The following is a 26,695-nucleotide window of genomic DNA, read 5'->3' as shown; positions in this document are numbered from 1 at the left end:
TATATTATGAGTATTCAGACATTTATATATATTTGGACATACAAGTGAAGTATAATGTGTTCATTCTGCAAACTGATTGCTGTTTGTCTGAATGGTTTTGTGTTGTGACTGGATGCATTTATTTCAGACGGTATGTGAGAACCATGGCTGACTGATTTCCTGTTTTACTCTGATCTTTTTTATACCTTTTTAGCCAGTTCCAACATGTTTGCTCCACAGTTAACATGGCAAAACAGCCACCACTGTTCATTGGAAATATTTGTATACTTACCTTGTCAAAAATGTTGATGTCATTTTTCAGAGCTTTGAAGCGCCACAAACTAAATGTCAGACAACATTGAAAAACCTGGACAAATAAAACCTAATATATCTAGATGCTGCTGGAGGAAAGTGAGTTTAAGTGAACCAGCCGTAACACATGTTGCTGCTTAGCTGACCCTTTAGTCCCCTGAACAATGAACAATGAACATGTTTGTATATGTGCTTATGTTAATTTGTATTTTGCCCAGTTTTTCTGAATGAAAGATTTCTCCAGGAAACCCATAGAAATGTCACAGTAAATCAGGTTTTAATAGTATTCATGTTGTTTTTGTTCAATTCTAACTACACATTTCTTTCCTAAATGTTGACAACATTTGTAATTGTTCACCATGGTTAATGTTGAGTCTGCCTTTCGATATGTGGGATATCATAGTCATAGTTTTCCTAGCGCTGTTGGTTGATATAGGGGTTAAAGTAGTGGTCAGTGGAGAAAGAAGTACTCTGATAAAAATGGCAAAACCAAAAATCCACTTATGAAAACATACAAAAGTATACTTTAAGTATCAAAAGTAGTTGTAAACAGTGTTGCAATTGCCCCCGAGCCACATGGCCCAATGTGAGGTCTTTGTGTGTCTGCTTTGACACACTTGAATGTAAAATTACATTAAATCAGGCAAATGTAAATACATTAGTTTGTTCTAGTATTAACTAGCATACTATGGCCTAACATACTATGGCCTGGAAAAAAAAAGCAAGGAGCACAAGAGGTGAACCTGACAAGGAAGAGCTGGAAAAACAATACGAAATTCAGGAAGAGAATTACTTTTCCTGTGGAGCCAAAAAAAAAATGCTTTTAGACCCTGATTTAAAGTTGCATTCATTTATCATGCCCTCAAAAGCTTAAAAACAACTAAAGAGAACTAAACCTTGACCTAAAAGAGGCAGTCGGTTGTAAAACTATTAGACTTAAAGACACTTTCAATTTGTCAGGCTACAAACAACTATATATTAATATACTCAAGGGGGCAATTGTAACACTCTGACTTCTTGTATTACATTTTGTAGTATTGTCCCAATTAGAGAAAATATATGGATTGTATTATTAATTGGTGCACATACATATGTTTTGTGTGCATACGTGTATTTCAAGTAGTCTGTGAGTTATGAAGGAAAAAGGAAAAACATTTAATTGCCCCATCTCCCTACTTTCCACCACTGGTAATGATACGAAACTAACAGTAGTACTACTCATGATCATCGTAGTGACAGCAGTAAAACTAAAGATTTCCGGTCAGCTTTAATTTGAGGATGTTCATGTAAAAAGTAGTTGTTTAGGTATAAAATGGGCTAACTTTGGTTTAAAGGAGTTTTATTTCTAGACATGTAGTGTACTGTAGGTCACCATGGTTTAGCATTTGAATGATTTAATTCAGTGGCTTTTCAGCAACGTGTTTACAAAGCCTAGCTTTACAAATGTCATTGGAAGTTATATGAGACCTATTAAGAGACCTTTATTTTAATGGTAGTAATGCAATTATTGTTTGGTTTCCCATGTACAACACGGATGTGACAGTTGTACTAATTGAGGACTGTAAATCGACTCTTTCCAGGTGCGTTAATTAGCGTGTGACATGATGGACGATGTGAGACAGGTGTGACCAGCCAAGCGTGACTGGAGGACTCCCACCAGCCAGTCTGGGTTTCGCCCTGGAAAGTCCGGTGGATTTGGCGGAGTACCTGATCCCCCCGGAGACCTCCAGCAGGACGCGGGTCAGAGAGGAGGCTGCTGCTGCTTTGATGGAGGGAGCCTGGGCATCAAATCAACAGTGTAGCAGTGATGCTGTGTCTGGATGTGATCTGATTGGACGATTCAGTGCTTGAAGTGGGCACTTCTACATTTTACTCTCTGGCGTACCGTGACAAGTATCAGGTTCTCTGTGTGAACCCTGCCGTTGCCGGATTTTTAAAATTATTATTACCCTTTTCTACATATAATAGGACTTTGTTTATTAGTTTTACCGACATACTAGTTTGACTTTAAAAAGTAAATAAAAAGTACATTCTGTTACATTGTCTCAAAGTACTAGATATTTACAAATATAAAAGCAGTGGGGACACAAAAACAAACAGCAGCTTGTGGAAAAACACATACGTTTTTATTATTGGACAACTTTTTTTTGCCTTAAGATGGACACTCCAGACATTTATTTTAAATCACAACTTGAAAGGCATTGAGGGATTCATACACACGTGAACTGATTGATAAATGCTTAATTCCCACTATTCATACACACACAGACGATGCATAGATGACACTGGCAGGAAGACTTGATGGATCCTTGGAAGAGTAGAGTGGGTGTGAGAGCTCATCTTTAAAGACTAACTTGTATGAAAAGTTAGTGGTGTGTGTGTGAGGATATGAATGAAAGAGTGTCTGGTATGAAAGTGTGTTTGCATAATGTGTCTGTTGGAAGGATGCTCCGTCTGGCGTCTTCTCAAAACAGACGTTTCTCATAACTGGAGAGAAAGAGGAAGTTTAACTGAAAATGTGTTGGGTTTGAGAGAGACATTGACAGTAAAGATGTTGAAATATGAAACTACATCACTGAGGCGAGTGGTTTCTTGTTGCTTGTACCTGTGCAGGCTGTGGACTCCACCCTCCATTTGAGCTGAAACTGTTCTTTTTTCAAACTTTAGATCTCCAGAGTACATCATGGCTCTGCAACGAGGAAAGAAATGCTGTTACCCACATCAGGCTTCAAGGGAATGAATATAGTGCAGCATAGGCGCTGGGCAAGTACGGCTAAGCATGAGTCCCAAATTCATACAGAATGTATTACATGAGCGTTATCGTCACAGATAAAGTCTCATGGCCTACTATACAATTACTTTTTCCCATTACCTTTTCAGGCGCACACTTTTCTCGACATACTACAACAATTTAACTTTTTTCGACATTTGCTCTAGCATTTTTATGACTTCACTTTTATCTATAACCTATTGGAAAGACTATACAAAGACTGTAAATGGCTTTTTTTCTTTAACATAAACTTTTTTTTTAACTTCAATACAATAAGTGAATACATTTAAGTTTAAGTAATGGGTGGTTAGCCCTGAAGTTTCAGCTCGAGCGCATTTAATGTGGACCTGCTATTCTTCTTTAAGTAACAAGCCCCTCCTGAGTTTTACTCCTTACATCCCTATTTCAAACTATGCTCCGTTTGTATCAGATGTTGAAATGTGAGCGACACTATAACGGTGTATATTTAGTGTTTCATTTTCACAGGTAGAAAGAGAGGAACATTTGATTGTAATAAAATATGATATTTAAGTAACTGTAATGGTATTACTAAGTACTCATATCGGTACTTGGTCTGATTTAAAGAAAGTGGTATCAGTTCATACTGTAATGGTAAAATGCATGGCTGTTGTATTGAAATGCAATTGATAGCACAGGTGTACCTTGTACAGTGCATTTCATTATTCTGTGTGTGCACACATTTTCCAGATCAATTACTTTTACTTCAGTGAAGTAGAAGGCAGTTTGATATAATCGTGTTTTTACCTGAGCTGCGTGAGGCTCTTGGCTCCGATGTCTTGACAGGAGTGCTGTGTGCCGGCCAGCAGGTAGGGAACAAACTTGTGGATGGAGCCTTTGTCCTGCACCGCTCCAGAAACGCCCTGAGCCACTTTGATCTTGTCACACTCACTGGGAGGGAAGAGGAGGAAAACTATTTGTGAGTGATGTGATAGAAAGAGCGCGGAGGAGGAACTGTCATCTGACAAAGAATGGTCTCTAATGACATTTTTGTGAGACGGGGCTATACTGCGTTTAAAAAGGAACAGTGCACTTTCATGTTATTCACTTCTCGGAGAGTCAGCCCATTGCTTTGTTGTAATTTAACCTGCAGATATACAGTTAGTACTCTGGTGCCATCAAATGTAAACTCTGATCGACTTGAATGATACATTTATATTGGGCCAGTTTTAGTGTTTTTGTACCTGAAGTATCTGGTTTGGGAGCCCAGGTTTTTATCCATGGCATCCACAGAGCCCATGCCGCGGTATTTCTTTAGCCTGATGCCGTCGGAGAAGAAGTATTCCCCGGGAGCTTCACTGGTGGCAGCCAGCAAAGAGCCCATCATCACTGGACAGAGACAGAGTGAACATTAAAGATGACTACAGAAAGCTTAAAAGGAGTAAAAATGGGAAAAGGGCTGCTTCCCTCCCCCCCTCCCCCTCCCCCCCCCCCCCCCCCCCCCCCCCCCCCCCCCCCACACAAAAAAGGAATCCTTATTTACTATAGTTCTTGTGGCTAAGTTTGAAATTAAATGGGTTTTATTCTAATGTTGTGCATATCTCATCCGTCACCTAAATATTTTATTGTACGCCCTGCCCTCGCTCTCTGGCTGAAACACCCATCTACCATACCTGTGGATGCTCCCAGTGCCAAGGCTTTGGCAATGTGCCCGACCGTCTGGATGCCGCCGTCAGCGATGACCGGCACGCCAAAACGCCTGGCGTACTCCGATACCTTGTAGACCGCTGTGGCCTGCGGTCTGCCGCACGCCAGCACTGGAGAGAGATGAAATATGATGTGAGGAAAAGTAACCGCTGTAGAATTAAATCATCTTTAACACAAGTTGCGAGTCCTGTGCTACATATTGACCCCACAAAGCTCACAAAATGCTCACGCAGCTCACAGGACAAAGTTGGAAAGATTCATATTGGAAATTGGAATAAAATGCTGACATTGTCCATATTTTTCAGCAAAATATTCTTTCCTAACAGTATATAACAGTTTACAAAAACACTTCGTCAACATAAATACAAATCAGAGCTTTGGGACCAGGACTGAGCTCAAGAGAGTTCAACAAAAATGTTGATAGGCATGTTGGAAACTTGCAGTGATAATAATAAAATAAAAAATTGCACTCACACACGGTGAAGTAGCAGACAGGCTGGGAATGAATCTCTTTCTGTTTTGTTAGTTAAAGAAAAGTGAGCACATCAGCAGATAAATACCACATGACGACTCCAAACCCGCCTCTCATAATATATCCTGCCTCTAGTCAACTAAAGACTGCTAATCGATTAAAATTATAATTTAAAATTGCAACCAATAATCTGTCATACCTTCAAAGAAAAGGTCACAGATGATCAAATTTACAAAGAGCCACTAAAGAGAAACGTCCCAATTCCTGATTTGCCAGCAGAGACGAAAGACACGACCAGTGTTTTTTTTTTACTGTTCTGTAAAGCATGTGATCAAAGCTAAATAAAATAAACACACACACACACACACACACACACACACACACACACACACACACACACACACACACACACACACACACACACACACACACACACACACACACACACACACACACACACACACAAAAGAGGTGCTGATCACAAGAAGTAGACTTGAAAAGGACAGGGTGCGAGTGAGGCAAAAGCGTTGCGAAAATTCGCTTTTTCGGCGGAGTTGAAATATTTCAACTGGGCCGAAAAAGCGAAAGCCAATCAGCGCTGAGAAGCTCCGCCCGTCGTCACCGCCGTCTTCCTGTTGCTGGTCCGCTGAAGGAGCGCTGGAAGCGGCTTCATTCAGACACTCGTCCTGGAGGAGTCGAGCTGTGTGTGACTACGGATAACATTATGAACCCAGACACGGGGGCGTTTGATGTTCCGACGTTTGTGGGACTTCCTCAACAAGTATAAAGCAGAACTAGAGGTTATTTCAATGGTGAATGCCGGAAAAAGGTAACTGTTTTCATGGAGTAAAGCCACGGAGATAAGCCGCACCCCCTTTCCGCAGCGAAAACCCTTTTGGTGCGAACGCAGCATAAGGCCTTCCTAAAGATAAATAATCAAAAAGTCCTCTCATACAACCATGCAACAATTCACAAGTATGCCACTTTAGGTGCAACTATCAGCTGGCAGCACTTGCAAGTTCTGAAGACACTGTGCTGACTATTAGAAATTGAGTCAGAGGAATTAGAATATAACGCCAACAGCTGAATGGAGATACATTTATCAAGGCCGCCTTGTCCTTGATCATGATGATTAATAATGAAGCAAAAGTGCCGCTCCCACCTCAGCAGGTTCACCGTGTGGCTGCCAACTACATTACTGAGCAAATCTTTCGAAAGCCATATGTTAGGAAAGGGTGTTAGAAATGGGTGAGCGCTGCGGCCTACAACTGATCCAGTCCACATCTGACCAGTGGTATCCATAGGCAACCAAAGGACACAAATGGAGAGTGTCTCAATCTGATGACATCGTCAAGATCTGAGCCCAAAAGGTCAGTAAAGTGGGTGGAGGAAGAGCAACATTCACTTATGATGATTGACAGATTAGTGAGGACACGGGAACAAGCAAAACCCCAAAACCTAAACAAACACCCACGGTGAGCTCTATGACCCATGACCACGACCTCTAGTACTTCTACCGATGCAAAGCTGTTAACCAATCAATGCAGCAGGCTGTGAAGTGGGGAGGGCGGGCACACTGCGATAGTGGAGCCAATGGGAGCCCAGCGCAGGCCAAAGGGGGACAGGGAAAACTTACTGGAGTATCCCGTAACAGTGGTTGGGGTTTTGGGGCTGTGGAGTTTTATTGCTGGTGGTACACTGAGGGGAGCTGGACATGGACATGGACGAGGACACACAAATAAACAAACAAACACAAGGGTGGGAAGTGAGAGAGAAGGGGAGGTGGCAGGTTGGAGGACAACAAGATGACGGGCAAAAAGAAAACTGTAAGTAAAAGAAAATGAAGAAATATTGCGAATGACTTGAGAGGAATCTTTGGACAAGATGAGAGAAAACAAGAAATAAAGACTTACAATATCTACGGTAAACTTGACAAATAAGCTAAAAGCATCCCAATGTCAATTTAAGATTTGAAATCCATATTTGGCTGTAAAATCCCTAACTGCACAATGTAATCGTCGTAAAAATAAAACAAAAAGCATGTCAACCACACTGACAGACCAGGCGTTCATAGCACCTGACGTGACAGACTACGCACTGCACCCTGACCAGTCACGGCTTGTGATCTTTAACTACCTTGACTTGTAAACATAATCTTGCAGGAGTTGCCAGAGACAGACTCTTGGGATCATAAATGTCAACACACCGTGCACCTGAACACACATCATGGACTAAACGAAAGAAGACGAAACAACTCCAACAGGCCCGTCTTTCCACGTGAGCAGCCTTAGACGAGCAATCTGCTGTCTTCAACTAAGACAATTGTTTGAACCAAGCGAACATTTTTGTGCCAGTTATCAAGCCGACATCATGTCGTTAACAAGCCAACCAGACATTTAGCATCACGCTTTTTTTCTGCCAAACCAAAGTCAATCAAATTGACCAACTGCCCATCCTTTCACTAAGAGTTTCCTTTCTTGGTTGGCACATTAAAAGGCTCCAGAATGGCTGAGGGCTTTGTGGGTGGAAGCAGTTTGCGAGGCCAAGGGGCGTTTGTTGAGTTCATCAGTCAGTCACTTACCTTCCTGCGTTATGCAGATGGAGCCGCTGCCCATCCCCACCCTCAGCCCGTCAACTCCTGCGTCTATCAGGTTCTTGGCCTGAGCTGCAGTCACCACTGCAGCAGAGAGGGGGGGCGACAGAAAGGCCGTTAGAACTGGACAAGGACTTGGGTTCTGCATTAAAGTATAGATTTTCTCATTCGGAACAAACTTAATTTGAAGGGATCCAATATAAATTTATACAATCCAGTGATTGATCTTTTAATATATGCCTTTTCCCGTGAAGCTTGAAACAGAGTAGTGAACCTCAATGTAATCCAAACATGCCAAGAGCTGCTTCACTGATTGCTGAAAGTATTAATTTTAGAAATTTTGTAACTAAAATATCCCCCAACCAATCCATACGGAATCAAATTGGAAATTGAATACTTGTGAATTGTAATTAAATCAATTCGGAAAATGAGAATGTTTTCTCAACATTTGCATCTCTAATTGTAAGCAATGTGATCCCTTAGCTGGAATCAATGGACATACTTTCTCTAAAAGGTAAAGAAAGGCGTAATTACCATTGCCTCCAATGACCTGTAGATTTTCATACTTTTCTTTGATATATTTGATCATGTTGATCTGGAAGATTGAGTTGCCTTGAGAAGAGTCCTGGAGATACAGAAGAAGCATGACATTGGTATTTACAGAGCATCATCACAGCTTTTAGACCCAATTCTCCAGTTTCTTTCCGTGGGAAACAAGTCTCCACCACCAAGATCTGTACTTAAGTCCTCCATACCAGCACAACGACATCCACCCCACTCTGCACAAGCATGTCCAGTCGATACTTGTCGTCGTTGTGGGTGCCGATGGCGGCGCCACACAGCAGCTGCTTGCGCGAGTCTTTGGAGGCCAGAGGGAAGTCTCTGTTCTTCTTCAAGTCTGTGCGGGCAATGATTGACACCAGGGACCCCTCCTCGTTCACTATGGGCAGCTTACCTGCGGGACCAATCAGAGGGGTCAAACATGTACAGGCGTTCACACCTGGATGCATGACAAATCATTTTATGTCATGTTTTCAATTGAATTGTTAAGTAAAAATCTTGCAAGTCATGAATGACATCTTGAACAGCCTCCTCACCTTTCTTACTCCTCTGAAGGATTTCATTGGCTTCTTTCAGTGTCACTCCAGCAGGGGCAACCACGAGATCCTCTCGTTTCGTCATCACCTGTCGACACACACACACACACACACACACACACACACACACACACACACACACACACACACACACACACACACACACACACACACACACACATTTAAAGCATTGTACTAAACCCCCAGAAGTGCTGCGAGTTCCTACATTCCTTGAAAACTCTGCATTAACACTGAAAAACAAGTCAAAAACAGTGTAAAACAGCATAAAAGTGTGATCCAATTCCAATAGTGCTAATCCTAAACTAACCTTCTATTGTGACCTTCTAAGAATAGCGCTGCTGAAGCAAGACACCTGATAATGTTACCGCTCGTTATAGAAATGATTGTGCAATCGACACAGAAACAGGGTCCTATTTATATTTTAACCTGCACACATTTTAATGTAAACCTTCCAGTTTGTTTTTCCAAAAGACTGTTGATTACATAAATTATTATTCAACGGTTGCTCAGAAAGACCTTTGTCCCTGATAACTGAAAAAAGCCGAAAGTCTGGTTTAACCAGTTGTGCAGCGTTTGTTCTCCTTGTCCAAAACATTACTGTTTTTTTTTACAAAAACCTTCATACAAAATAACCTCTATTTTACGAGGACTTTCTACAACCTAGAGGCATGAAAGACAATTCAATTATAGTGTTGTCCTCGCTGCCATCTGACTAAGAAATCAAGCTTTTGAGGCAGAAAACCCCAACCTTCTGAGCAGCAGTGTAGTTTATTACTGTAAAATATCCCTTTATCACTCATAGCTATTAAATATGTCTACTGTTCGCAATTAAAATATCACTATGCATTACAAAATTCCTATTCATCAATTCCATCAAATGTTACTAATGGCTAACGACTTATCTAAGCTCCACCCACCTCACTCAGTGGCAGGTTGTGCTCCTCCTCCTTCAGGAAGTCGATGTCTCGAGAAGAGATGATGCCCACCAGTTTGCCGCCCATTTTTCCGTTGTCCGTGATGGGGATTCCACAGAAGCCATGGCGAGCCTTGGCCTGGAAGACGTCTCGTACACGCTCGCCGGGGCTCATCACCACCGGGTCTGTGATGAAGCCCTGCTCATAGCGCTGGTGGGGGGAGGGCAAGGAAGGGAGGGGAAGGAAGATTATCGGGGGGCAGGAGGAGGATGGTGTGGAACAAAAAGAAACATAAACGGGAAGTGGATTTAAGAGCCAGCGATGCAGAGAAAAGGAGGATAATATGAGGGGAAAGGACGTAAGAGATTCAGAACGGGGAGGGTTGGATCAAGATTTTACTCAAGCAAGGGATGCGGGGAAAATAACACTCCTACATTTTTCAAACTGAGAACAGCGAATAAAAATAGAGAAAGACAAAGAGATGCTGACGTGAGATGACAGAAAAGATAAACATAAAACGAATAGAAAAAAGTACGAATATTATCATGTGACGGTAAAACAATACATAGAAGAGACATGATGAGCACATGAACAAGATGAAAGAGTGGAAATAGAAAAGAAAGAAGAAAAAAACTAAAACCATCACTACCTTGACTTTGCGAACTTCATTGGCTTGGAACTCTGGCGTGCAGTTGTGATGGATGAAGCCAATGCCACCCGTGAGCTGCGAGGAGACAATACATCAGTGTGTAACAACGTGATAGCAGGAACAATAAACAATCTCGTAATCCAGAGGAAAATTGCACTACTTACTGCCATGGCGATGGCCAAGTTGGCCTCTGTGACGGTGTCCATGGGAGTGGAGACAAAGGGTGTTTTCATGGTGATTTGTTTGGTGAGTGCTGAGGTCAAGTCCTGCACAAGAGAGGTCAGTGGGTTAAAACGTGGGCCACGTATTCTCCTGAGAAACTACTCCTAACACAACATAACTGTGAGGATACTCAAAGTTACATTTGCTACAGCAGATACATCTCTGTAAACCCCCTCAAAGACTGGACATCTTTTCAGACGATTCCATTGAAATATTAACGTATAATTAAGCTTTATATCCATGTAACAAGCCTTTTTTTTTTAAAATATATAATAAGTGTAATAAAATAATGACTCAATTCCATTTAGTTGGTTTGATTTCAGGGTCCTGGTATTGTGACGATATCAATATTGATCGTGGTCACGTTTTCTCACTTAAGGACTCTTGTGCCGCTGTTAAACTCCATTTAAGAACTAACCATCATCCCATCAATGTCACAGCGGGAGGCCATAAGTTACTGTTCTGGCTTGTTGAGGCATCGTTAGTCTAATTCAGGGAATGTGTGTGCTGGGCGGCACACATCCGATAATCCTCACTCTCACCTCATGTGCTCCCATCCCAGACATCATCCCATATTCGGGTTAGTTTAAAACCGCCACAGCAACGTTAAACCGGTATTTATGCTCTGGCAAATATTCGTCCTTCATCACGACTCACCACTTGTTCTGATGTGAAGTCGATGTAGCCCGGCAGAAGCAGGAAGTCACTGAAGAGACGAGAAAGACGAGGTTAGAGCGATTCTCACAGAGACCTGTCCATCATTAACGGCTTTGAATCCGCCTCAGCCAATCGAACACAAGAAAAATAAAACCTTAAGGCTGGGTTGCACCAACAATGATTAACTCTTAAACTAGGTTTAAACCAGGTTTTGTCTTTCAATCCAGTTGCACCAAACTTTAAACCTAGTTTAACCTTAGTTTACAATTAATCCTGGGTAAATCTAACCCTTTGGCAATCTGTTTAATTTCCGTTTAAATCTAGATTAAAATCAAATCTGTTGCACCAGTTATTTTAAACCTAGACTAAACCTGGATTAGCGGTTATATTTAAACCACCCCTGGAGGAGGTTTATCTCCGTTTTATTGACAACATGGCTGCATATCTTCGCTGGATGGGGTTAGAGGAAAGAGTTCCTCGCAGGAAAATTAGAGATAGGTGAAACCCAATTGAATTTGATGACAACAGCGAGTTTTCACAGCGATATAGATTCACAAAGGAGTCTGCCATATACCTCAATGGGAAGATTGGACCAGCAATCAAGCATGGAAGTGAGAGGAATTTTGCTGTGCCTCCACTTCTCCAGTTCCTAGTAGCTGGAGTTAAACTCCTCCATTAACTCGGTCAGCAACATCTTTTCAAATATTGAAAAGTTTGACCCTCTTTGACGGGCCATAATAGCTAGCAGGAGCGACAGTTTATTAGCTATAGCCGCGGTAGTGGTAGGCTATAAACAGTAACTAACGGTATCAGTAACGGAATTTTTCCACGGCAACATAAACTAATTCTGTTTTAACCCTTGTTTAAACTAGTTTAGCTAATCGAGGGTTAACATTAAGATGTGCAACACATCATATCTCTAATTATAAACCAGTTTAAACCTAGATTTACTAACCCTAGATTAACTCTAAACCAGGATTAATTTAATCCATGTTGGTGCAACCCAGCCTAAGAGTAATACTGAACCATTACGGTTTGAACCATCGCGCTTCACCGTACAATTGAGATCTCGGAGTGTAGAAAAAATGATTTGTGATGTTTAAACGTGTAGCAAACAAAACGCACAATTTCTAGTTCAGAAATAGAACCCCAAGAAAGGTATTCAAGGACTAATGTGACTTAAACTACTCTGAACAGGACATCAAAACATTTCTTTCTTGAGACTCTTCAGAAGGTGTCATGTTACAAAACACGTGTGTGTGTGTGTGTGAGAGAGAAATGTTTACAAAAAGAAAGCATGTCTATCCATGTGGAGTATGAGTGGCAGTGAGGCCCATGTGTGTTTTTGAGACTAAAGAGACAGGGCATATAATCATTACTACTACACTTTAATACACGATAAATACCATTCAACGCAATCAATTCAATCAGGGCTTCAGTGGGTCATCAATACAGTTGCCTATTCATCAAACAGAGCAACATGTTTCACTATGAATAAATCTACTTTAAGTCAATCATCTTTTCTGATTTATCGATTAATCACTTTGTGTCAACGTCTAGTCAGTACACAGCACTACTTCTTCTTTGTTGTACAAGTACAGCCTGGATCCACACAGCAGAACAACACAGGACCCTGTCAGTCAGGACCTAAATATGGAACCAGCGTGCAGGCAGAAGGAATGCGTCCCTCCCCTTCATTTCATTTCCAAGAAGATGCATTTCAGACCCAAGTGTTTTTCACTTCTTTTTTTTTAATTTACTCATCAGCAACCTTCTTTGCCTGACAATGAGTCATTTAGAAAATGTGAGACACTAGTATATTGGGCTTTGGTGACTTCTAATGTTCACACCTGTCACTGTATTAATTTACCTCAACCTGTGGAAACAGTTATATAACATAATGTCTTCTGCTGCTCTGGAGCTTTCTAATGTTCACCGAGTGAACCTAGTCAGTCAGTAATAAACATGCTGATGGTTGCAAGAAGGGAAACGTAGCATGCAGTGTTTGGTAGCTGGATACTTCTAAGGGAATGCTCCCTTTGTTGTTGTTCTTTTAAAAAGGGGGAAGCAAGGGTTTATTTTAATAATTGATCGATTATTCCGTCATTAGACTGCCCCTTCAAAACACGGCTGACTTTGGCAACACCGGGTTCAGTCTCTGGACAATCAGTCACGGTGAACACGCGGGCTAGTTTACGGTTAGCACGCGAAGCCACGGGGCGGCACGGAGCTACACGCTGGTGGAGGCTGTGTCGTCGGGCTCGGCGGAGTGGGAGTCTTTACTTGTATGTGAGCCCGTCTCCTCCGTTGAACAGCTGCTGTCCCGACAGCCCGTCGTCAGGGATGTAACCGGTTTGGCCGCTGATCAGGTAGTCCGCCATGATGTCCCAATGAGCCCTCGCTGGTCGGTCCTTCAGTGTTTGAACTAATTACACTAAATAACTTAACTGCTAAGGCACCGGGACAAGTACAAAAAGACAACACACACGGGCCGGGAACGGAGACCGACAACTCTTTTCCTTTCGCCGTGCGCGTGCCGCTCTTCTTCTTGGTCACTTAACGGTCCGACCGGTGTCCTGTTCCGCGCGCCTCCGAGCAGCCGGGGAGAGTCCTGTGTTTCCGGTTAACGGCGGTACATTGAAGATAAAATGTCGGTGTGAATGCTCGTCTGTCTACACTGGGGCCAGAGCTGGGCGCTCATGTTCTTTCTGCAGCTCCCTCAGACACGTGCATTGTTTCCTGGAGTCAGTTTCCGACCCTGACGTCACTTCCGGCCGACTCGCCCCCCTTCATTTCTTTCCACAATCGTCGCAGAGAGAAGCGCTTTTATTATTGTATAGATTAAAAATGCGAAGAAATGACTAGTTGGCGTAAGAGTCCGCTCAGTGGACCATATAGAACTCAAGATCCAGCATGCTCTGCGGCTTTAAAATCCAGGGCTCCGATCTTTTACTCAGGCCCTGCCTTCAAATGTCCCTTACTCACAAAAGTATATTAACATCAAAATATACTTTGCAAATTTTAAAAGTAAGAGGACTATTTGTAAAATTGGGTCATATTTTAAAAATATAGTTTCAATTTAGCTGATAAATGTGGAGCTATTTTAAATACTTAGTCATATATTAGTTGCTTGTGTTTAGTTTTAATTATATGAATCTGCAAAGTCGGTGTAATTGGTAACTAAAGCTTTTAAATCTATGTAGTGGAGTAAAACTTACTCTCTGAAATGTAGCGAAGTATAAAGTAGCATGACACAGTGGCACAGGTCTAAAAAATGTACAGCACTTAAGTATATGTACTTAGTCTCCACCACTCTTAAAAGCAAACAGGAGTATCATTCTGAGCCATCATTTGGAAAGAAGTTGGAGGATTCTACAGGTCAGAAATACAAACTTTTTTCCCCCACTTTATCTAAACACTTCCCATTTCACAGTGGCTTCCAAGCACCCTGAAGCCCATAGAGATGTTTTTATAACAGGATTGCCTCCCTGTCCTGCCTTGGAATAAACACTTGAGGGTGCTATCCTCCCCCACACACTCCATGTAACTGTATGAAGTTGAAAGTGGGACACACACACACACACACACACACACACACACACACACACACACACACACACACACACACACACACACACACACACACACACACACACACACACACACACACACACACACACACACACACACACACACACACACACACACACACACACACACACGGCCACTAGCAGACGCCCTGGGCCCAGTTAGAAAATAGGTGCCAATTTCCAAAATGTCAGAGGTGGCCTGGGTTTCTTCAGCATAAACGCAGGGACCGTCGAGAAAAAGCTGGGCAGTACGACTGAAGATGTAGCACTCTGCCACGGTCTGCAAAAACAATTTTTGATCCCCAGAAGTTATTGGTTTATTCTGAAAAAAATCTGTTTTAAGGTGATTTTGCTGTTGAAAGATAACCATGTAAGGGTTGAAACTCTTGAGGGGTCATATGGACATATATTAAGTGGTAAAATATTGACTTGTTAACTCATCACATGTCATCATGAAATAGGGTAAAAACTACCACTTGTGAAAAAACACCCTATCTGGAACTATTTTGAACTTTTCACCTTTACTCCAAATCCTATCAACTTAAATTGAAGTAAAATTCAAAAGGTTTTGATCTTGTGTGTGCGTGGGTAATAAACTCACAAGACGGGGTCTGGTTTTAAAAACTCTGAGTAACTCTATTTCTGTATTAATGTACAACTGTTGCAAATTACAACAATTTTTTTCTTTTCAAACGATCTATATCAACAGCCATTTTCCAGAAGAAAAATGAACAAAGTGAGCAGGGAGCAAAGAAAAACCCAAAACAAAGAGCAAAATAAAGTGAGGGGATGAATGTAAAGAAAGAGAAGCGAGCACAAGATGGGGGAAGGAGACAAATTAACTGTTAACGTTTATTTTCTGCAAAGGAGTGTTTGAGCGTGACAATGTGAGCATGGTATGTGTGTGCAAATGCTATGTCAATGTTGGTGTGTGTGTGTGTTGTAGTGTGCATGAAGGGCTAAGATTACACTCGGGTTCATCATCTGGTCAGTGGCGGTGCAAATGTTGGATGTTTATGGAGGTCTGGCTCACGCTGGTTTGGATCTACACTAGCTGAACACAATAAAGCAACAACATCAGTATGAGTATGTAAAGAGACAAGAACGGTTATTTCAGTAGTTGTTGTACTTTGACAACAATGACTAGCAACTATTTGCCGGCAGTAGCAGGTCAGGTACAAACAAACAAAGGGGAAAGGTGTGTTTATTGTGAAACACTGGCAAAAAAAAAAACTAAAATAAAAGTTGTACTTTAAATACATCCACCTTATTCTTCTGTACTATGTTTACGTGATCATGCATGGTACTTAGGAAAATACTGTATACTATTTTAAGGAGTATGTGAGACTGTGAAGTCACCATTTCTCCACAGTAAACACACCATATACACGTTTATGGCAGAATAAAATAAAAAAAAACACCTATAAAATGAAAGGTCTCCATAATCTGCCATTGACACCCGTCCTGGTAGATAATGTAGTTTGTTTCCAATAAAGCGAGGGCAGCGACACCTTTCATTTCAAAGTATCACAGACTCCACTTCCATGAAACCTTCCACGGCTACGCAATCATCTTTGTGGTTATCAATTCGTTTTTTATTCATGTAAATTAAACTTTTGCAGTTTAGGAGAGGTAACTGAAATTTAAATGAGCTTGGGAAAAGCAACTTTGCATGTGTTCTGTCCTATTCCTATTATATGGTTCAGGCCAATCCAATAAGTACTACAGGTACAACTGCCAGCAAGTACCTCCTAGTCATTATGGTCTGCTTGAAACCACTAAATACAGAGCGACAATCAGCACAGTCTCCTTAGGAAAGAAATATGCTCCATCCCCAACATCTTCCTGAACAACAAAAGCTTCTCGATCATTTAACCTTTTTTTCTCTGATGAATATTCCAGCATCACATGATATCATGTAACTGCTCTGACTTTCCACACGCAACATGTTATTTTTAGCTGCTTGTGTCAGTGTCCAAATGCTTATTGTGGAATTAAAGCATACAAACAGTTTTCAGACGCATGACAAGACCTTCAAATTTGACCTTTATGATCAGATCTGAAAAGTTGTAATGTGACGCCCTGGAGCCAAAACATGTAAATGTGGTGTGTCATGAGAATGAGAGGAAGAAAGGGAGATACAATCGTGCCATTCTGTGACCCTGCAGCATTACAGGAGCGAGAGGAGGGAAAGACGAAAAGAAAGGAGCGAATGAGCGAGTGTGGAAGCAAAAAGGAGGGGTCGGTATGACTGCATGGTCATGGAAGGAAGCAAAGATCGTAGGCAAGGAAGAAAGGAGGGAGATGCTGGTGCTTTCAGTCGCGATGGAGCTTCAGGTGTCTTGGAAACCGTTCAGCAGCGTGCGTCGCTTCTTCTCAGCAATGTGCATCTGATTCTCCAGATCCTGGAAATAAAAAAGAAAACAGACAAGACACCAGTTCTCATTATCATTAAAAATACAAAATAAAAAGTGTTTCCGATGCTTCTTTCTCAAATCCTTGCTTTTAAAAATATAAACTAAGTCTAAATGCTCATTTCAAGGCGCTAACACGCTTACAATGACGATGTTAACGTACTGATAAATATGATTAGCTGGTTTAATATTTACCATGATCAACATCTTAGTTTAGTGTGTTAGCATGCAATACTGAACTAATTGACACTAAAAGCAAAAGGGCAGCTCAGACTGATGGGAACATCCGTAGTTTTGCATCCATTAAATCATAACCCAAAATATTGGACAAATTAAATGCTTGACCCGATGACGGTGCAAGATGAAAAGTCAGAGGATCAACAAAGTCATACAAATCATCCTTAGCTCGACCGTCTTTATCAAAACAAAGAAACCAGACGGTACATCCAGTAGCTCTTACCCCTCTGTCGCTGGCGCTGATCTCCCCCTCGCCTCCCAACACTCCCCTCTCGTAGGTGTCGGCGCGCTCCACCTTCCAAGACAGGTTCTCTATCTCCGCCTCCAGCTGGGCCTGCTGGTACTCAAACTGCAGGGAAGGACAGAGAAACTAGAGTTGCATACATCGTAGTTCACATCCACGTTGATCGAATTCATTTTAGACATTTGTATGAAATTGTCAGTTCCTCCTCGAGTCTGAGTGGACGTTACGGTGGGCCAATAAAGCTCCGATATTGTTCTACAGTGTGTGTTCTGCATAATGGACAGGCGTTAAGAGGTGTTTGTTTCTCACCAGTTTCTTGCGTGGGCCGGACTCCATGTAATAGGCATAAGGGTACGTATACTGCAGTGTGTAGCGACACTGGAAACAAAGAAGTTTGGAAAATGTTCACTCAGACTGGGTCAAAATAAAGAAAGGCACTGTATCAACATGGTATAAACGTCACTGGTACAAATCTACTAGAGATGGAGTACATTAACCCTTAGAAGAATGGAAGTCATCACACAGGACAGATTTTTACTTACTTTTACTGAAGAAGAAGGTCTTTTTTTCCCCCAAAATAATTCAATTTCACAACATGAACCAAGTGTGACAAGGTTGATCAATAAAAAGTTTTCATTCCAGTGATCCAAATTCCTTGAAAGAGTGCTGATGTCTGAGTAACACTCATGTGAGTTGCATGTCTGCATAATGCTGACACCGTGTGCTCACTGTTCTAGCAGCTAGAAGTTAGTCAGCAGGCTTTCCACGGAGAGACATTCTTTATTTTAAAAAAGAAATAAAAATCTAGACAAATTTGCCAGATATTCAGTTTCCTGAATAAATCCTAAACCCCCAAAAATAATGATTTTATATTGTTGGTGTATCATCTCTTTCTTCATTTACCCTCCCCTAACATCACTAACACACTACCTCTGGATAACACACACACACACACACACACACACACACACACACACACACACACACACACACACACACACACACACACACACACACACACACACACTTCAGTGTGCGAGTACCTTAGCCAGTAGCCTTGAAGCGTTATGCAGGTACTGCCAGTCGATCCAGGTTCCCAGGTTGTTCATCACTCTCTCCTGGATCTTCTCCTGGATCCTCTGGTATGTCTGAGCCTCCAACTGGAGAGACTTGTTGTGATTCTCCCACTAGCGGGGTAAAGATTAAGTAATTAAATAAAAATAAAGAAAAAGAATATAATACAGAAAGAATATTTCCGCTGTAGATCAAGAGAGCTATGCTGAATTTGTTGGTGTAAATCAAATGTTCTTGTTACAGACTTCAGACTGTTTTTGTCCTGAGAATAGCTTTGTCCCCAAAAGACAGCAGGACAAGGGCTGTTAAGCCTTAATCACCCTCAAATCTGAAAATGAAATAGTCTTTCCTAGGTTTTGAGTTCCACCATTTGAGTAGAAACAACAACAAAAGAAAGGACTAGAAAGAGGTGAAGAATCCGTCTCGTCTGCAAGGGATTTCCCCCTTTCTTTTAACAATTATTCATTTTTGGGTTTGGTTTGTTTTTTTGAGCAAAATATAAATGTGTGGTAAAAAAAAAGAAGAGGAAAACACGACTCACCCTCTCAAAGTAGAAGAGGTATTTCTTGAGGGCCTCCCTGGCCTGAGCCTGCTGGCTCTGGTTGACGATATCAGGGTTCTCTTTGTAGCGGCTGCACTCGTAGTATTCACTGCCGTGAGTCTTCCAGTCACCAAGACACATCCAGCAGAAGTCTTTCAGGACACACAAAAACACACATTTTTGGATTCCTTACTACATGCATGCATATGTACTGTGCGACACATTTGTATCATAGCCTAAAAGATCAGCATTGTTCTTAAAAAGGGACAGTGTGCAGCATTTAGGGCAGTGGTTCTTAACCTGGGTTCGATCGAACCCAAAGGGTTCGGTGAGTCACTCTCAGGGGTCAAGACACACACAATATAGCCCGGTTCACACTAGCAATGTCGGGCCGCAACACACAACTTTTCTTCTTTTCGTCACATTGATTTGCAGTAAATATTCATTGAGTTATGTTTTTGTGTGAAATTCATGTTTTGTTGATTTTGTTCTTTGAACACAGTGATTTTGTGTGCAACTGATGCATGGCTCATTTTGTGCACTAACAAAATATATACCTATGTTTTGAAGAAATCATATTTTATTTTTCCAATTACGAAGGGTTCAGTGAATGCACTGATGAAACTTGCAGGGTTCAGTACCTCCAATAAGGTTAAGAACCACTGATTTTGGGCGGATCCACAGGCAGAAATGCAATATCATATTAATGAGTATATTTTCTTTCATGTATAAGAATGTGAATGGAATGAAAAATAATACTTGTGTGTGTTGTTGGGTTTTTCTCTGTGCTTTCACATCTGCCATCCTAGATCTCCTACCGGCTTGGCACCCAGATGTTTAAACATATACGTATACAAATAAATAGATATACCAATATGTAATCTACTCAATGATATGCTCCCTTAAGAATGGCAGATGTCAACAAGAATAGATAAAAATGCAAAGATAAATGCAATTTTTCACTAAGAATTTCCTTTAGATTCTTTTTGTGTGACGCATCGTGCACTAGGTGGATCTAAAGGGCCCAGAACAGTGAGTTCATGGGTCACTGGATCAGACTGGAGGTGTGAAACTATTAGGCAAACTACTTACCGTGTTTGCACTTGGAGCATTGCTAAAATAAACAGACACATGAGGAAGTCAAATTAGTGAACCAGAAACTTGACAAAACAACCACATTACGTCACAACGTTACTCTATCTGATCAAATCAGCAGCTGAACGTTTTCATACAAAACCATTTAGCGCTCAACTGAAAACAAATACGCTTAAAAGCCATATGATAAAATAAGCACATTCCAGGTAACATATGCGACTGGGAGTGATATAGTCATGTGTCAAACTACATTTAAGTTGCAGACTTCAGCTCTCAAAATCGGAATACATTTTTTTGTATTTCCTGTGTTCTGGGAAAGGGAGATATTCATCGCTGACTCACCATGTGATTGCACCCTCCGTTCTTCTCAATGCAAATATTGCACTTAGGACACTAAAAGGAGAAAAACGCATACAAATATGATCCAATTAGAGTAAGGGACAGGTAGCACTGTATTACAGAAAAAATAATAATATGTATTTCTATTTGGTTTTTAAAGTGTGTACAAAATGACTGTGTGTACATGTTGATTCACAAATTCTTTTGTATGTGTATGCGCGTGTACATGTACAGATCCATCATACATCTTTAGTGTGTGCGCTGATGTAGTTAGCCGTCTCCGAGTCATCTGCACATTTTGTCAGCCATCTCCGGATTGTTAAACAGTCCGTGGGTGCGTGGTACATCTGACGGCATTTAAAACTGAGACGGAGAAAGAGACACACAAATACAGCACTCAGCACAAATCTGGATCGATTCGGAAATCATAGAATTTCTGAGTAATGGTTAAACCACACAGATCATTTACAAAGCCTAAATAAATAGGGAACTTTGTGGGCAATAAGTATTTATTTATTTTTACACTTTAACTTAAACACATGTCACTTTAACATACACTTACATTAACGTTATCTGTTTGTCCGAGCACTTTATCTTATACTTGATTTAATATCATTACACTGTTGTTGTCGTTGATTGTTGTTTGTCTCGTCTAACGTCTCATGTATGCACCTTCCGCCTAGAAAAATTCCTTGTTTGTGTAAACATTCCTGGCAAATAAACGGTTTCTGATTTCCTATTTTGGGATATAACTTTTCCTGTTTTGTTCCTGGTTGTTTTTTTACATAATGGAATTTACAACAGGTTAAGGAAGTCTAGTGCATGGTGCCATGCTGGCTTTCAAGAGAGAAAAAAAGCTGAATTAGTTGGTAGTTCTTTCTTGCCGCCAAGAAAAAAGAAAAGCTGCAAAAAAAAGAAAGCTGCAAAGAACCAACACAAAATGAAATTCAGAGTATGTGAGATAAATGAATACAACTTTTATAAAGCCAGCTGGCAGGCAAAGAAATCTGACCAACTACAGTTGTATCGCGTTTAAATATTAATCTGTCAAAGATGAACTCAGCACGCTCGTTTTGTGTGTACATGTGTGTCCTACCAGAAGACTTCCCTGCAGCGGCTACACTGCACCCTGCGGGCCCGGGGCTCCTGCACCTTGATGACAATGGGACAGTCGGCGCCTGGACATAACTGCAATTGGAAGTGACTCTGCGAGACAAAGAGAGAAAGAGACAAAGCTTTAGTAATACGTTCATAAAATTAACAGATTCATCATGACAATGACGATTATGAGACACTTCTAGAGTATCAAAAAAATAAATTGGGGAGACTGATGATGAACTCAACATTGTGTTCTGTAGATTTTCCAGAGCAACAAGGACATTGTTTCTAGTTGCGTTTGTATGTCATTTGGATTAATATGTAATTATTAGCCCCGCAAAAAAATACCATTCACATCAATTGCAGACAGATACCTAAAAACTTGGGGAGACCTGAAACCACCAATGTGTAGTTTGAGAAATCATAAATATATTTAGACAGTAACATAGCTGGTGAGATGGATAGTGATGGGAGGGATAAAACAGCAAGAGAGCATTCAGATGTAATGCTTCAAAGACTTACTCCCTTTCCAAATGCAGACATCTGAGAAAACAGATTTCACACACACACACACACACACACACACACACACACACACACACACACACACCTCGACATAGTCTCTGAAGAGGTAGCGTCTGTATTTGTCTTTCAGCTCCTCTCCTGGCAGCAACGGCAGGACAAAGTCTTCTGGCATCTGCAGGGAACAGTCCTGAGCCATACACGAGACACCTGAACACACACAGGGGGGAAATATTACAAAGGGTCAACATGCGCGCGCACACACGTTCCTTGACTAACGCACCACAAAACTACGCCCACCATTAAATTCTGATCTGTGACTGAAAACGTTCCTCCAGTTGCATTTGATTTACGCCAGCTGCGTTCTAGAGTTACAGTGACCCAGAAACCGGTTTGGGGTCAGCTGATAGAGGAACACTTATCAGGCTCAGAAGGACTCGGTTACGTGGATCGACTTTGTCAAAGAGACCGTTAGAAAGTGGCACAGGGACACACAAACACAAGAACAGGCTGACAGATACACAAACAAGACACTTGGGAGCTCAGAAAATCTCCACTCACCTACTCTAATACAAGCTTTGACGACTACACAGAAGCGCACGCACGCACACACACACGCACACGCACACACACACACACACACACACACACACAGCTCACCAACTCCCACGCCATCTTTGACCAGGACAGTGCAGTGCTGCTCCCAGCATGCTTTGCAGAAGGAGTGCTGGCAGGGCAGCGCCAGCAAGGAGTCTCTCCGCACAATCTGTAGACACACGCCACACTGGAGGGACTGAGGAGCCTGAAGCACAGAGATCATGAACATAACGTCAAACCCATGATTGCACTGGAGAGCTGCACACAAACCCCTGATATACTGAAAAATAAAATCAACTAGTTTGATAAAACACCACACACACAACTGATCTGGATTTTGCAGTAAGCATAAGTAGAGAATTGTACCACAAGTAGCTACACACTAAGCTAACATTTTTCGTAATAAATTTACTGATTAACAAGCAAATTATGCTATATTGCCATCTCATGTTACCAGTTATGTTTTTTTAAGTCTGCCTTTTCTGAAATCCTTCAGTTCTAATGATGATTATTTGTCAATCAACTCATCAATTAAACAGATTTTTTCACCACTGAATTATCTGATGCATTATTGCAACCAGATGACAATATGTCCTTACAGTCACTTTGCTGTGAATTAGTGGCGACAAGAAACAACGTAATATTGATTACAGGTTCAAACTACTGAGTGCATGTGTGTTTCTTTGTGTTCACACAAAGGAAGGCTAAATGCCACAAGAAACATGCTGGAAACCAATTAACTGTTTTATAGTCATTCTTAGCTGGGTCACAAGATATGAAGGATGTACAACATATATATATGTTTTGTTCATATTTTTTTGTATAAACAAAACATGAAAACCGTGTGCTCAAGTCCATGAGTAAGTCCTCTTTTATTGAATGAGGCCTATTACTCACAGGGACTGCTCTGCAGGTGCTGCTGGGCTGTACCAGAGCGTCTGACAACAGCAGAGACGAGTTGGACTTAAATCTGAGGGGGGACAATGAGAGAACCATGGGTCATACAAAGATGAGAGAAAAATATCAAACTGCAGTGCAAATAATGAGGTAGAGAGAAAGAAAATGAGGGAAATCAAAGAGAAATAAAAAGGTAAAAAGAGTGAGACGGAAAAGGTACAGGAGAAAAAAGTAAGAGCTACAATGGAATTGAGAAAAAAATAATGATGAGTGCAAGAATGAAAATGAAAAGGCAGGAGTGGGGGGGTGGAAGCAACAGAGGAGACATACCTGTCCAGTATTTGTGAAACCTGCCAGTGCAAATGCACCAGGATCAGTTTTGCTACCGCTGGTAAGACCTGAGAAAGAAAGAAACAAAGAGGCAAGGATCGTTGTGAAATGTTGCTTCAGTGATACGAGTGACTTGGCCGTCTCGTCTTTTCACTATAATGAAATAATAAACGGACCGTTTCCTTCATGAGAAGGAAATCCTTCATGATTCTGACCCTACTGTGAACACTACTAGCAATACTTGGCTACAGAACAACCACGGCATCTTCCCAATAAAATACAACCAAAAATGTAACAGTAGAACTGAAAAAAATATTTCATTATGTCACCAAAATAAATAGCATTTTTTAAACTAAATAAAAACCTTGTTTGCTAAACACAGCTTCTCAAATGTAAATAGAAGCTTTGCTTGTGTCTTATACTGTTGGAATTTGAATATATTTAGCTCTATTGATCACCGGCAAGACAAAATAAACTATTTGAAGGCATCACTTTGGACTGCAATATTATTATATAGACTAAGATTCAACCATCAAAGAAAAAAAACATTCTGTACATACAAGACAGTTTCAAAACAAAAAGCTGCAGCGACCCCATTAACACCATGTTTGTGTTGATTAATTGGCAGCCTAGAAAACAGAAATGCACCGTGGGTCAGAGTCTGACTTGCCTGCTGATGACTTGATGTGCTATCCACTCAACATGTGTGCATAAGTTAAGCGTTACTGCAAACAGCATGCAGATGCAAATATGCCCTTTTCACAGCAGACATTTTGACTTGTCGTGGTAGGAGAAGCAGTGTTATTGATAACATTAATGAGGTTTCTGCTATATTCATGTGCCTCGTGACAGTTTACACGCTGAAAGTGAAGCAGTTAAGTTGAATTCTCTCCAAATTCATTTGATCATTTATACCTGTGCTTCTTCTACTGCGACGAGTCAAAACGTCTTCTGTGAAAAGGTTATTTTCGTCGTAGAGCATGAAAGGCCATTATTTCTAATTTGTGAACAAACGTATTAGCAACTCAGAAGCATGTCTCAGCCTTCAAGTTTGTCACCAAGTGAGTTTCAACAGTAACACAAGACCACTTAAAGTACAGCAAGTCCTGATAGACAAGTTGTCCCACAAAAGTGAACGGCCTAACAGACACATATATTACAATTATTCTGTGATCACTTATTTAAATTACTTTGCAAACATGTCTCAGAGCATGAATACCTATTCTATAACCATGAGTGAGCGTTAATGAAAGCACTTTAAAAACGTGTACAAAACTCTTGTGACAGAAGCAACAAAATATGTCAAGGAGAACAACTGAAACATGTGATCTACTTCACACAGCTTCCCTAATCATGGACAGTAGGAGGTTCAACTTGGTGATGGCAATCAGAGAAACCAGACTCGACCGGTTTAACTCTTTGCGGCATTTTAAGAATTTAAAAATGACATCAGTGTGGTTCTTATTAAGGTTTTATGCAATACACAGCCAAAGGGTTTATTGTTGGGATTATGAGAGTGCAGCGTCCTACAACCCAGCTACAGACACAAACTCACCTTCAGTGCAGCGGCCACAGCGTTAACCTCCTCTATCAACACCCTCTGACTCTCTTTGAAGGTCAGACAGGTGAACAAGTACTCCTCTGGGTCAAAGGAGTCAGCGCTCTGTTGCTCCACGTCACTGGACACCCCTTCATAGTAGGTTGAGATGTCGCCCTGATCCTCCTCGTCTCCTTCATCGTCGTCCTCATCTTCCTCCTCTTCAGAGTTCACCCCAAAGTCTTCCTCGTTGCTGTCCGACGCCTGGCTGTTCATGTCCACAGACATCCAGTCGATTGAATCGACAACCCGGACAGGTAGACGGCTCGCCTTCCTGTCTGATCCAAGTGGTTCAATTGGCGGAAGTGGGTTGTTTGAAGAGACACCTCGCTGTGTCTCCCTGCGCTCCTTTCCACCGGCTTGTGTCACCGCTAGGAGACACCCTGCCTTCCTGTCCGTTCGCCTGCGGCGCGTAGAGATCGCGCTCAGCAGCAGCGGAAGAAGCAGAAGAAGTTACACTCCCCGTCACTCATTTGGAAAGCTGGTTTATGGGGTGATCTTCACAGGCTGAAAAGAAGGAAATGGAAAAAAGGAATGAATAAATAAGAGAGCAAGAAACAGGAAAAGAAGTGGAGTAACAAAGGAAAAAGTGGGAATAAAAAGGAGAAAAAACATTCGTACACGAGCAAAGTTGTTTGTTATATCTTATTTTTCGTAAAAATAAAATTCTTACTCTAAACATGTCAAGTAGAAAGTGCAAGATTAAACAATACATCTAATTAGGCCTGATGAAAATGTTTTCCCAAACACTGTGCCCATATTTTCTGTA

The 26,695-nt window shown here is 41.3% G+C and overlaps 2 protein-coding genes across 3 annotated transcripts; both read right to left on the bottom strand.

Moving 5' to 3' along the window:
• Positions 1 to 2,404: 2,404 nt before the first annotated feature.
• On the bottom strand, positions 2,405 to 14,030 carry impdh2 (IMP (inosine 5'-monophosphate) dehydrogenase 2). 2 transcript variants are annotated; one of them, XM_079225679.1, is made up of 15 exons: positions 13,635 to 14,030; positions 11,352 to 11,400; positions 10,637 to 10,738; positions 10,473 to 10,547; positions 9,827 to 10,033; positions 8,889 to 8,976; positions 8,547 to 8,746; positions 8,326 to 8,416; positions 7,780 to 7,875; positions 6,835 to 6,906; positions 4,693 to 4,836; positions 4,264 to 4,408; positions 3,827 to 3,970; positions 2,897 to 2,980; positions 2,405 to 2,778 (listed from the first exon to the last, which is right to left on the bottom strand). In XM_079225679.1, exons 1-15 carry the CDS (start codon positions 13,730 to 13,732, stop codon positions 2,757 to 2,759), a joined length of 1,617 nt encoding a protein of 538 aa, XP_079081805.1. In that variant the 5' UTR covers positions 13,733 to 14,030; the 3' UTR covers positions 2,405 to 2,756. The 2 variants fall into 2 exon arrangements, with proteins under 2 accessions (XP_079081805.1, XP_079081804.1); XM_079225678.1 differs by lacking the exon at positions 6,835 to 6,906.
• A 1,537-nt stretch (positions 14,031 to 15,567) lies between these two features.
• On the bottom strand, positions 15,568 to 26,244 carry arih2 (ariadne homolog 2). Its single transcript, XM_079225914.1, has 14 exons — positions 25,885 to 26,244; positions 24,330 to 24,397; positions 24,000 to 24,072; positions 23,166 to 23,307; positions 22,594 to 22,715; positions 21,982 to 22,091; positions 21,131 to 21,248; positions 20,889 to 20,939; positions 20,544 to 20,565; positions 19,452 to 19,603; positions 18,880 to 19,023; positions 18,146 to 18,214; positions 17,816 to 17,941; positions 15,568 to 17,346 (listed from the first exon to the last, which is right to left on the bottom strand). Exons 1-14 carry the CDS (start codon positions 26,152 to 26,154, stop codon positions 17,275 to 17,277), a joined length of 1,539 nt encoding a protein of 512 aa, XP_079082040.1. The 5' UTR covers positions 26,155 to 26,244; the 3' UTR covers positions 15,568 to 17,274.
• Between the last annotated feature and the right edge of the window lie 451 nt (positions 26,245 to 26,695).

Source organism: Taurulus bubalis, assembly GCF_910589615.1.
Source record: "Taurulus bubalis genome assembly, chromosome: 11".
Classification (NCBI taxonomy): Eukaryota; Metazoa; Chordata; class Actinopteri; order Perciformes; family Cottidae; genus Taurulus; species Taurulus bubalis.
Note: the sequence above shows the minus strand (reverse complement) of the source record. Positions and strands in the feature narration are given on the sequence as shown.